General features: G+C 40.3%; 1 protein-coding gene across 2 annotated transcripts in view; it reads left to right on the top strand.

The window, feature by feature from the left end:
* Positions 1-414: 414 nt before the first annotated feature.
* The window catches only part of SMG1 (SMG1 nonsense mediated mRNA decay associated PI3K related kinase), a 99,578-nt gene continuing 86,536 nt past the window's right edge, over positions 415-13,456 (top strand). For both annotated transcript variants that reach the window (XM_027961508.2, XM_015104100.3), the window contains exon 1: positions 415-909. In XM_027961508.2, the coding sequence (XP_027817309.1) occupies positions 824-909 (86 nt within the window). In that variant the 5' untranslated portion in view covers positions 415-823. The remainder of the gene's footprint in view (positions 910-13,456) is intronic.

Below are 13,456 nucleotides of genomic sequence, written 5' to 3'. Positions count from 1 at the left end.
TTCCACTTTTTACCGTAGAAGGTGAGGAACGTGGACACACGTGAACCCTCATGGCACGTGTGTGTGTGTGTGTGTATGCACGCGCGCCCCCTAGCTCCCCCCACCCCCTCAAGGGCACAGCAGGTTCTTGACTGGTGGCCGGGTTACACCTGACTGCCCGGCCCTCAGGGGGTCAGGTGCTTTCCCGGGCGTAAGTGGGAGGGTGTGCGTGTGGGGGTGGTGGCGGAGATCCCCTCTCCCGTGATCCCCCGCGGCGGGGCTGGACTTCGGCGCGGTCCGCGGAGAGCGGCGACTAGCGCAGGGAGCCGGAGGACAGTCGGCTCGCCCCGCCGGCCCCGCCCATGCCCCGCCCACCTGATCTGACCCCGCCCCTCTGCCCTGGCCCGGCGGGCGCCGGCACCGCCCCTCTCTCCCAGCATGCCGTGCGGCAGCGGCGGCGCGGCGGGCGGAGCCGGGAGGCGGGGAAGCAGTGGCTGTGTGAGCGTGGGGCGCCGTCGCCACCGCCTCCTCCTCGCTGTCCTCCTCCTCCTCCTCCTGGGCCCGGGCGTCGCGGGCCGCGGACGGCCCTGGAAGAGAAGTCGCCTCCCCTTCCTCCGCCTCCCTCGCGCCGCGGCACTCCCGCCTCCTCGTCCTGCGCTGCGGGCTCAGGCGGAACCCGGAACGGCCGTCCGCCTCCCCCGCCCTCCGCCGCCTCCTCCTCCTGCTGCTGCTCGGCTTCCTCCTCAGCCCCGGGCCGGAGCGGAGTGTCGGCGGCGGCCGGTTCGGGCGGCGACTCGCGCTTCTTCGGGCGGCGGCGCTTGGCCATGTCGTGTCGGGGAAGGTAATGAGCCGCAGAGCCCCGGGGTCTCGGCTGAGCAGCGGCGGCGGCGGCACCAAGTACCCGCGGAGCTGGAATGACTGGCAACCCAGGTAGGTGAGCCGGCGCCCAGCCCGCCGCCGCGACCCCGGGCCCCGCCTCGGGCGGGCCGAGGCCTAGGACCGCCGGGGTGGGAGGCGCGGCCTAGGCTCTCCATACACCCCCGCCCCCCCACTGAAAACCGGGCGCGGCTTCCTGGGTCCCCTCCCGCCCCGGCCGGGGAAGGAAGGCCGCTGGGAGGCGAGGCCTAAATGCCTCCCCTTTCCCTGCGCTTGAGTTCGGGGGCTGGAGTCGAGAACCCGGTGCTCCGGCAGAAGGCACTGGCCTAGGAATTGGGTTCAGGATGGTGAAGGAAGGGGGACCAGGTTGTGGGGGTGGGGTTGACTTACCACCTTCCCCTCAAGTTGGGCGTTGAGTTTGAGGGATCCTGAGAGTATTGGACCCTTTCTGTTTATCCATTAACTTCCCTGATCCCTCACCCGCTTAGCCCCCACGTGAAAGATTTTTCCTTAACAGCGATCTCTATTGTGACTCCCCCCCCCCACGTGCTAGTCTTAAAAAAATAAAACAACCAACCACTCCCGAGTCTTTACTCTGACAACAGGGTAGTTGTGGAGCGTGAGCTGAGATTGTGACTGTGTTAATGAGGACCGACCAAACCTGGTGCTGAAGAGTGAAGTGCAGGGGCAGTTAATTGGGCAGAGAGCAGTTCCTACCTGGACACTTGAGCCGACACTCGTTTAGAGGAGTAGAGAATTTGTTTTGGTTTTAGAAAGGTTTGGGGCCTAGTTGGAAGTGGATATTTGGAAAATCGACTGTTTTTTATTTTTCTCCTGTTTCTTTTTGGCCTCCCCACGCTGGTTGCAGGATCTCAGCTGCCCTACTAGGCATCGAACCTGGGCCTGGGCAGTGAAAGCCGGGAATCCTCACCACTAGGCCACCAGGGAACTCCTTAAGGAGCATTGACTTTTTAAAAAAAATTAATTTTCATGTCTTTCTGATTAATCATGGGGCAGTTGTACCTCATTTAGGACTGATTTATTCTTACCTCTCTTACTGAATAAGTGGTTGCAGTAGACTATTGGAACTTCGCCCAGTGCCTAGAAGAACTCCCTAAACGTGTGTAATATTTTAGGGTTAGTTGATTCATTGTGCTCTCATACTTTGACGCACACGTGTATTATGATTACCCAGGACCTCGGCAGATAAATGTTAGACACACACGTTGTTGGGATGACTTTTGCTTCTTAATGGTACGTGTAATTCCAGTAGTGTTTGGAAATTAGTAAGATGTTAGAATGTAACACTTAAGACTTGATAGTAAAATAAAAATAATCTTTTGGCTAATGAGTGGTGCACATCTTATTCTGTTTAATATGCCTTTCCAAATCCTGTGTCTGTTGAGAATAGGTGACTTTAAAAGTTAGTACTTGAGCCTACAATTGAGATGTTGAGTAGTTAAAAAAGTTTGGAAAGCATAGTTTTACTCTTCCTTTGCCACTTAGGGTTTGTGCATGCTTCACATAAAATCAGTTAACTAGTTTGGTATTTTTTTTAAAAAAAATCTGTAATTGACATTCTTAGTTGTTTTATATGCTTGTTGTAATGTGTAAATTTAATTTTTTTTCACCTATTGACTACATGATAAATGAGTATGATTTGACATTTGAGAGGTCTTTGACAGATTTCCCATTATTTTTCAGTACTGTGGTCAGCATATGTAAAAGAATGCACATAGTATCCCTTTAGAGGACTAAAATGCCCTTCACAAATAGAGTTTCTGGAAAAGAATTGTAGTTTGTGGCTCTGAATAAATGCAGTAGCATAGTTGCAGCTATGGGTTGAGATCACCTGGCTTCATTCGACTGATATGAAGCAGGGTGGCTTATATAGTTACGGAATATATACATGGGTTATTAATTTTATTCATATTTTCTTCTTTTAAATACTTTATTTCTTGGCTGTATGTTGGGTAGGCTGTGTATTCTTTGAAGCTGTGCTCTGTTACAAAGTCTCAGAACTTACTACCTAGGTTACAGTTAATTCTTGTTTAGTCCCAACTCCTTTGCGACCCCAGGGACTGTATCCATGCCAAGCTATTCTGTCTGTTGGATTTCCCAGGCAAGAATACTGGAGTGGGTTGCCATTTCCTTCTCCAAGGGATCTTCCTGACCCAGGGAACAAACCCATGTCTCCTGTATTGGTGGGCGGATTTTTTTTTTTTAACCACTGAGACGCCTTGACAGCCCATGAGTTGATAGGATGTTGGAAATACTTTACTTTTTCAGAGGAGAGAACAGAAACGTACTGATAATATACCATAGCAAAACTTGATTTCTTTGCACGGTTGCCTAGTTGTTTTGTTAAATAGCCAATTAAAAAAAAAAAAAACCTCAGGTGTTTGCCAAGTCATACATTTTCATGAGTTAAATTTGAGGTGGTTGTTATTCTGTTCCCTCTTCACTTTAGAAAGGTGACAGACTCCAGTTAACTGAGAGAATGGAGGTCAATTTTCCCCCTTGTTTAAATGGGGGTTCATTTCAGCACCTTCAAATGCAAGCAGATTCCTTATGGTTCATCAGAATCATTTTGGTTTAAAAAAATTATTTGCCTTTCTGTGCCAGTTCTCTTATTATTTTGGTTCTCTTTCCCTTAATTTAGACTTTTTAAAAAACAGGATTTTAAAAAGGCGACTTTCGGTTGGTTTCTTTTCAGTGTTTGTCTGTCTGGAAACTGTTGAGTTAGTAGTGATGGCCACACATGATACTTCATACATGTTGACAGGAAGTGTTCCAGGTGGCTGAGTAGACTTGTGTCATGTGGGAACAGAGCAAGCCCACCTTTGCTAAAAGCATACATCTTAGCAGAAAGCCTTTTTATTGCCGTGTCTTACAGGGTTCATTTACTGTACTCTTCTTTAACATTTAAGAAAGATGACGCAAATGAGTGGTCTTATTGCCATTGACCAGTCTCTTCTTTTCTTGACTTTATTTTGGAAAGTAAGCTTCTAAGTATACCAGTCAAGATAGAGATCAGAATGCTTTGTTTAAAAATTAAGTGTATATAGGACTTTTCTTATGGTTCAGTGGTTAAGACTCTGGGCTTCCACTGCAGGGAGCGTGAGTTCCATCTCTGGTCAGGGAACTAAGATCCTGCATATCTTGCAGTACAGCCAGGAAAAAAAAATTCAATGTATAATTACATTGTTCATTTTAAAACTCCAGATGACAAGATTAATTTGACATTGGAGTCAAATACAGATTAGTTCAACAAACAAAAGGAAGCATTCAGGTCAACCCAAAACACATAATTTTACTTCCACACTTGGGAGTCTTAAGACTTTATTTAACAGATATATATTGATGTCTTACTGTGCTCAAACTTAAGTCTTTCTACAATTCTAAAAAGATGAAACTGTATATTAAAAACAGCTTCCACTTTTGGTAAAATGTAGACAGATTGAAGTTCTCACAGTACAAATACCTTCATTCTCTATTGTCACAGACCAGAAGATAGGGAAGAGGCCTGTGAAGATGGAAAAGCCAGAAACTAGTATGTCTGGCATTGTGAGAAGCTGGATTTTTGAAACTAGAGTTGTCTATTTCAGCCCTTTATGAACCTGTACTGTCGGATATCCATAGATGCATAATATAGTGAAGTACATTTTACAACTATAAATAGAGCTTTAGTTGGACAGAATTTAAAGATTGCCAGTTCAGTACCACATTTTTTCAAGGACATTAAGGAGCTTCAGAGATTATGTATGGGTGTTTAATTTAGGGGAAAAGTTTATTTTTTCATTATAGAATAACATATTCCTTATGAAATAATTGTATCTTTAAACTGAACCCTTCTCCCTCTTCTTTTTTGGTCCTTTCTTAAGATGGGAGCATAACTGAAGGGTTTTTTAAATATTAAGAGACAGAGACTGTGAAATATTCTAATTCAATGAAAATATTCTGCTTCAGAAAATAGAGGTGCTGTAGGGATTTTTATAACTAATAAAGCCACTGTCGTTAAGGAGGTTGTTGGTTGGTATGGGAGATAAGAAAGGGCTTTGTAAAAAGGTAGAGCATTATATGGATATTAATTGTGATACAATTTTTGGTATAATTCTTTTTACATGTGATTTACAGTTTAAAACCTGGAGAGTCAGAGGAAGGAAAGCTATACAGTTGAGTGGGGGATGGCGGGGCCGTGAAATTCATCTCTTCTATTTTGACAGTAAATTTGGAGGGGATCTCACAAATAGAAGATGGTTGATAATGGCAAAATGCAGGCTGTCCTTGGTAAAAAAAAAAAAAAAAAGATTCCCAGATTGGTTAGAAAGAAGGATGGGGTATTTGTGAAATGTGATACAAATAAGAAGTGAAGCTTAAGTGCTGGAGTGCGGCTGTATTGTCGCTTTTGAATCATATTGGAAATGTGTTTGGAAAGACTTTAGGGAGCCGTTGAAGTTTTACCAGCATGGAAGTGGCATAACTGAAGATTGTTGGTGTGTTTGTGTATTTTTGTGTAACCACAGTAGGAGGCAGTTGAACACTAGACAGAGACTGTTAAGGACCTGAATACTGTTTATAATTCATGGTTTAAATTCAGACAAAAGTATTCAGCTCAATATATGGAATTTTCAAAAGCAAAAGCCCCTCATTTGTTATTTGGTGTTGATTGAGGGTGATCACTAAAGTGGTACTTAAACTTGCTCACAATTCAGTTCAGGTTAGGGCACTTACATTATATAGAATGATCATATACATAAAATGGAGTGTGATTGATGTTTTTTGTGAACATTGAGTTCTCACAACTTTTAAATTTAGGCTTTCCTGCCTTCATTGCTTGGTACTTGCTTATTTGCATTTCTTTGCCAATCCTAATAATCAAACCTAAAATAAATCCCTGAGACAGTTTTCAGTGAACCTCTCTTTATGGATTCACACAAGCTGTCATTTGTTTGGTATCTTTTCATATTGTTTTTTTGGTTACCTGTCTTTGGTTGTCTTAAAGTTTTCTTAAAATCATTTAATGTTGGGGACTACAAAATAAAACATTTTCTCTCTTGTATAGCGATCTAACAGTGAAGATTGCAGACATTTTGTGATTTAACTCCTGTATGAAATACTCCAGCTTATTAATTTTTTTAATGTAGACTATAACCTCTTAAATTTTTATGGAGATATTTGTGTTTTTCTTGGTTTTTAAAAAATTGAGGTATGATTGACATACAGCATATTAGTTTCAGGTGTGTGTACATTTAAAAAATATATTTATTTATTTGGCTGCGTTAGGTCTTAGTTGTGGCATGCAGGATCTTCCTTGCATCATGTGTAATCTTTCGTTGTGGCACATGGATTGTCTACTTGTAGCTCATGGGCTCAGTATTTGCAGGGTATGGGGTCTCTAGCTGTGGCGCGTTGGCTTGTTTGCTCAGTGGCACCTGGGGTCTTAGTCACCTGTATTGTAAGGCAGAGTCTTAACCAGTGGACCATGTATGTTTTTATTATGGGAAGTCCCATGTATGTTTTTATTATGTTAGTTCTGCTCCATCTTATATTAGTTGATTGTACTTTTCCTCTCTTAGTTGAATTCTTTTTTGAGCTCTTTTTTTGAACTTGTTACTTTTTTGAGAAAAAATTTATCCATGTGTAGATCCAGTGAATTTCACAAGTGCCTACACCTGTGTAACCATGACCCTGATCAAGATACAGATACACAATGACTTTGCAGCTGGATAACTTCCCTTCCCACTGCACCTTGTCCCACCCTCACCACCAGACCAAACCAAAACAGAACCTTGGCAGACTGTACATGTGGATCTTGCCTTAAAGTTATTATAGAAAGGAAATATTTGAATATTATCTTGTAATTTATTACCAACTTATGGTTTCTGCAGATTGATAACCTTATCATCTTCAGCATATTTCTGTTATTCCTTTTTTGCTATAAACAAACTTGGGATCTCTGAAGAGCTTTGTGAAAGTAGTTTCAGATGGATCTACTGTTAACCTTTTCAGGCATTTGAGTCCTGGACACAGAGGAGCTCTTCTGAGTTTGTTGGCTAAACTTATTCCTGTGAGGTAACAGGTTCACAAACCTCTCTTGCACCTACTGTTTCTTGTGCTGTCTCTACTATAAGCATTGTGCTTCCTTTAAGATCCTTACCCTGCCTCTGCCCTCTGTACTCCTTTCCAAATCTTGCTACAAATCTACAGTGAAAGCTAACTGTGCTGGGCACGTCAATCTTTTTTTTTGTTGTTCCCCCAACTAGTTTAAATCCCCGAGGGCTGAGTGTGAGTTATTTTCTCTGCTGCTTCTGTGTACTTGCCCCGAAGCACTCCCCAGACTAATTTCTGCCTTATTTAGGGCCTTTGAATATCCTGTTCTTGCGTGTAGCTACCACATAGATGGCTTTTCTCAGAGTGCCTGACCTGGGTGTTTTCATGCTGTTTTAGCCTAATTGCCACCCCTCAGTGAGAAGCAGCAGCCTTCTCTAATAATACTCACTGTATGAGTTTTTTTGTGTATCTTCTCCATAATGATTTTCCCTCTGTATCCCTCCTTCCCTATTAGTGCATCAATAAATAGTAAACGCTCTAAATCTGAGTGTTCTTTCTCATCTAAATATGTGAAAATGGAATTCTGCAAGTTTATTTTTGTGTTCAGAGTTAACTTCAAGGCTTAGAACACTTACTGTAGGAGACGTTTTGAGGGAAACTTCCTTACACAGTGGCCTGGTTAGCCTGAGGCAGCAACTTCATTCAGTTGATTGAAAAAGTTCAAAGGGACAGTGTTCTGGTGGGCTGAGGTGGCCAGATCAAACTAGGGCCATGGAGTTTTATCCATCTTGAAGAAATACTTTGCTCGCATATTTATTTATTTAAAAAATATGTTTATTCATTTGGTTGTCCTGGATCTTAGTTTTTGTGTGTGGAATTTAGTACCCCAATCAGGGATTGAACACCGGGCTTCTACATTGGGGGTGTATAGCCGTCAGAGCCGCTGGACCACCAGGGAAGTCTCTGCTCACGTATTTCAAGTTAGTTTACACACTGACAGTTTATCCCATATCTGTTTGTACATTATTTGAGTAGTCTAATCACGAAAAAGTTAAGCACTGGGTTGAGCCTCTTTTGGCCTTCCATTGGAATGCCTGAGAAAACAAACCTCTTGCCAGTTGTATGCCTACTGATTGGGGAATGATTGAAACCCCAAATTCCAAGATCAACAAGTTTCTTTCATAGTCATCTTCACACCCTTTGAAAAAAGGAGATTGTATCCCTGTTAGAAATGGTTCCTTCGGAAGTTAATGTTGCTATTCATAGTGTGTCTGGAATCTCATGTTTATTATGTAAAAACCTTCTACAGACTTTCTGTGTTTATTAAAATCTTTTTCAAAAGAGGAGTTTCCAGGAAATTTCCTGGCGGTTCAGTGGTCAGGGCTCAGCTCTTTCACAGTTGGGGCTTGGGTTCGATCACTGGTAGGGGAACTAAGATCCCACAAGCCTGGAGGCCAAAAAAAAAAAAAAGGATATCAGAATTGTAATTTGCTTTTTGGTATGGAGTTTCCTAAATTATGCTGTATCTTTTTTTAAAAAAATTAGGAATGGCATTACTTTTTTTCCTTTATCTTTTTTAATCAATAAAGAACCTTGACAGTGCTCTTATAGGTCCTCGAGAAAGTTATTATAGGCTCTGCAGTGGCTGAATTATATGTATATTTATGCAGATTTAAAAAATGTTAAGCTTAGTATTTAGTATATATTTATTTTGAGGTGGTATCTATATTAATACCTTTCTGCCGATTAGTCAAGAGGCTTCAATAGTAAGCATGTCTTGGTCAATATAGTGATATATTTTAGTTTTTCTCCATATTTGACAGCAGTGACAACAATTTTATTTTTTTTACTGCTGAAGTTCTTTGAATTAAAAAACTTCCCTCTTACTTAAATTGGAAAATTTTCTTTTTAGTATTTTAATCTGATTTTAAAAGATGTGTGTATATTGTGTGTGTAATTGGAATTTTAATTTTCAACTTGTAATATTTAGTTCTTTGAAACAACTCATGACTCTTTGATATTTCCGTTTCTTGAAGGTCTTCATAGTTTATATTCCTGATAACATGAGACCTGGAACCCTTGTCTGAATTGTATAACTTTATTCCTAGTCCCTTTGCTTTGATTCTAATGCTGAAAATTCAAACTCATTGCCCTAATGACAGTGTATGTTGACTTCCTGCGATTTGTCAGAAATTAAGCAGAAAAATCTATTAATATGAAGAAAGATGTCAGGCTTTTTTCTGTCCTCTGTATAATGGGACTCTTCTGATTAGATGACTAAAAAGAGTCAAAGATGATTACCAGTATCACACAGTATGTTAAAGATGAATTAATACGTATTTAATCAGAAAGAAAGTACATCCTGGATTTTCTTTTCTAAAAAGATTGATTTTCTTGCTGTCCTTCTATTCTTTTGATAAAAGTAAAGTGAAAATGGTTTACCAAAAGTAAGATAATGAAACTTGGGATATAGTGTCATTAGTCTGGTTTATAGAGAAATCTACCTGAGGCACTGTTTGTATTGTTTTTGTAGGACTTGAGTTAGACTTTTGACTGTTAGAAATGATAAATTGTCCTTATTTGAAATATTGAGATCATTTTAATATATGGTATCTTGTTTCTTTTTTTGAAAATACTGGAATTAAAGATAAATTTGTGCTTAATAAAGATTGTGTCCTTTTATTTACTTAAAGTGGCCCATCTTGCATAGCTTCTATAATGCTAGTATTCCTTGTGTTTTTATTGTAATCTTATTGAAGATATAAAACTTATACTACAGTGCTCTTCTCTCCCCTCTTTTAGTCTATTTAAAAATCCACTTGTTGTCTTAATACAGTTACATTGGAGGAGTTAAAAATAGAACGAGAGTGTTTTAGATTCTTCTCTAAGATATATTTGCTTTTAAGAATGTGTGCATTTTTAGTTTTTTTTCTTTACAAATATTTGTCTTGAGAGGCTGGTGTCATGAAAACAGCAGTGTACTAAGCATGAGAAGATAGAGGTCTTTTGTACTGACATTACCAGCTGTCCCTCAGGAGGTAATTCTTGCTTTTCCTAAGATAATAGGGTTGTGTGGGGTAAAAATAAAGTTTGGGAAATTACTTTCAGAACTATCAAGTACTGTACAAATGATACTTATGTTGCCACATCTGAATCAAATTAAGAATTTTAAAGAAAGTCCCTCTTTTTATTGCTTCCTCAAAGAGTTTTAGAATTGACTACACACATGTACCTAGACTCAAGTTCAAATTTCATTTTTCTCTTCTAATACTCTTAAGTACCACAATGTGTATATGTATGTGTAGTTACTTATAAAAATTTCACAAAGGGCATTTATGTCAAGCCTCACAGAGGTTATATGACTAGAAGCTCATATAATTGTTAAATTTGTTATTTTCCTCTATATCTTATAAGTCACACTCTTAGAATTTGATACCAATTGAAACTGTGGGCCAGCAAAAATAATCTAATCTTTGTGACCACATTTACTGTAGAGAAGGTGCAATGGAATTAAATACAGACGGGGTAGGTTAGAAGGTAGTTTGTACCTTACTTAACTTTCATTATACAGTTGGGATTTAAGAACTAATTCTTAAGAACATCAGCTGAATGCTGCATTGTGTTTCTCTCCCCTGTTCTAGTATGTATGCATGTTTGATTTAAAGGGATTGGGGGAATCCGGAAAAGGGTTGACTCTGCCAGTGTAATAGTTTGAAGTATGTACAAAAAAAGAAGGACCATATATATCATCTAAACAGATATGAATTAATGAAATTTTGTATCATTATATAATGTATATACTATATTAAGCTATCATGAAATTTTGGTACTGTTTTAAATTATGGCACTATAAATTTACTCAGAATGGGTCAATGCTCTCTCCTAGGGAACTTCATATCTAAAAACTGATTTTTTTCTATCATTGTAAGGTTTTTATTTTATACCACTTAAATCAATCTGATACATGTGTGTTTAGTGTAAAATATACTAGAAGAAAAAGATAGAGTTTGTATAGGCTTTTTGAGTTTGTATAGGCCTTTTGAGTTTAAAGTGGCTTAAGTGATGATTTTGAACTGTTTCATAGCTTTCTCAAACTTATGGCTACTTTAAATACCTCAGTGTATTTCTGGCTCCTGCTGAGCACAGTGGGAGCAGTGTTTCCTGGCTCTTCTTGATTGCTGCTTACTAGTATGTTTCAGTAACTACCCCAAACTGACTTCATTTAATAAATATTTCTGCAGTTGAAAGAATAATGTGGTTTTTGTGAAAAGTGTCTCCATTTTCCAATTATTTGATTTAGGAGTCCATGTTTTTTGAGATATATCTGTGAGACCTTCTTATTTGTTTATATTTAAGTAGGGGAGGATACTTAAACATAAACTTAACACTCCAGCATTCAAAAAACAATGTAGGGAGGATACTTAAACATAAACTTAAATCTCAGCATTGAAAATACTGAGATTATGGCATCCAGTCCCATCACTTCATGGCAAATAGATGGGGAAACAGTGGAAACAGTGGCAGACTTAATTTTCTTGGGCTCCAGAATCACTGCAGATGGTGATTCCAACCATGAAATTAAAAGACACTAGCTCCTTGGAAGAAAAGCTAGGCAGCTTAGAAGAGAAACCTAGACAGCATATTACAAAGCAGAGACTTTACTGACAAAGGTCCGTCTAGTCAGAGCTGTGGTTTTTCCAGTAGTCAGGTGTGGGTGTGAGAGTTGGACCATAAAGAAGGCTGAGCGCTGAAGAATTGATGCTTTTAAACTGTGGTGTTGGGGAAGACTCTTGAGAGTCTCCTGGACTGCACGGAGATCAAACCAATCAATCCTAAAGGAAATCAGTGCTGAATATTCATTGGAAGGACTGATACTGAAGCTCTAATACTTTGGCCACCTGATGTGAAGAGCTGACTCATTGGAAAAGACCCTGATGCTGGGAAAGACTGAAGGCAGGAGAAGGGGATGACAGAGGACAAGATGGTTGGATGGCATCACCGACTCAATGGACATGAGTTTGAGTAAGCTCTGGGGGATGGTGAAGGACAGGGAAGCCTGGCGTGCTGCAGTCCATGGAGTCACGACACGATTGAGTGACTGAGTCGGACACGATTGAGTGACTGAACAACAAAGGAAAGGATGTGGCTGTTTCAGGAACAGCTCTGAAAAAGAAGTTCCAGTGTTTAGGTAGGAGGGTTTACCATACATATTTTATCACTGATTACAGGTAGTATGTTTCTTTACCAATTTGGTGTTAATAGTGTATTTCCTACCCCAGGATACCTAAGACGATAGGTCCTAGAGGAGTTACTGGAGATGTTGAAAGGAATCAGGGTCCATTTAAAAATCCAGTTGCTGTCTTAGTATAGTTGTGTTGGTAAAGTTAAAAGTAAAACCAAGAAGTTTAGGTTTCTCTTAGGTGTATTTATTTTTTAAGAGGGTTGGAGTGGGGGGGTCACATGTCTAATTTGAGAATGCACTAAAGATGTTTCTGGTAATACCTCTGTTGAAAATCATGTGTGGAATATGAAATTCAGTGTCTTTTCCATGCTTGCCACTATATTTGAGATATGTGGTGTATGTTAAGAGGTGCATGTTAGAATATTGCTCTTTTGTTGCCCAAATCCTTGAGTATGCCCAGGACTTGTAGGGTATACCATACCATTATGGCAGTAGAGCCTAACTCGATAATAGTTTTCTTAAAAAATACCTTTGTCGATTGCATAATATTTATGTTTTCTTAAAAGCAGAGACATTACTTTGCCAACAAAAGTCTGTCTAGTCAAGGCTATGGTTTTTCCAGTAGTCATATATGGATGTGAGAGTTGGACTATAAAGAAAGCTGAGCGCCGAAGAATTGATGACCAGTCCATCCTAAAGGAGATCAGTCCTGAATATTCTTTGGAAGGACTTATGTTGAAGCTGAAACTTCAATACTTTGGCCACCTCATGTGAAGTACTGACTCATTGGAAAAGATCCTGGTCTGGTAAAGATTGAAGGCAGGAGGAGAAGGGGACAACAGAGGATGAAGTGGTTGGATGGCATCACTGACTCAATGGACAGAAGTTTGAGTAAACTCCGGGAGTTGGTGATGGATAGGGAAGCCTGGTATGCTGCAGTCCATGGGGTTGCAAAGAGTTGGATACGGCTGAGTGACTGAACTGAACTGTGTTTTCTTAATATGTTATGAGTGATTTTTGGCAATCACATCATTTTTCTTGACGTGTAAAAAAAAAAAAGTGATGATTAACATTTCTTATAAAACACTCTGCCTTTTCATTGATTAGAGTCCTAATCTGGTTTCAAGACTTTTCTTTTTAGGATTCGTTTAGTGTTTATCTCTTGGTGGTGGTGTAGTCGCTTAGTCGTGTCTGACTCTTGCGACCCTATGGACTGTAGCCTGCCAGGCTCCTCTGTCCATAGGAATTCTCCAGGCAAGAATACTGGAGTGGGCTGCCATTTCCTTCTCCAGTGATCCTTAATCTTCTCTATCCTCAAGGGTTATGTTTGGCATTTAGTTGAAGAGTTTGGGTGGGGATGAGGGG

This window comes from Ovis aries, chromosome 24 (assembly GCF_016772045.2).
Source record: "Ovis aries strain OAR_USU_Benz2616 breed Rambouillet chromosome 24, ARS-UI_Ramb_v3.0, whole genome shotgun sequence".
Taxonomy (NCBI): Eukaryota; Metazoa; Chordata; class Mammalia; order Artiodactyla; family Bovidae; genus Ovis; species Ovis aries.
Note: the sequence above shows the minus strand (reverse complement) of the source record. Positions and strands in the feature narration are given on the sequence as shown.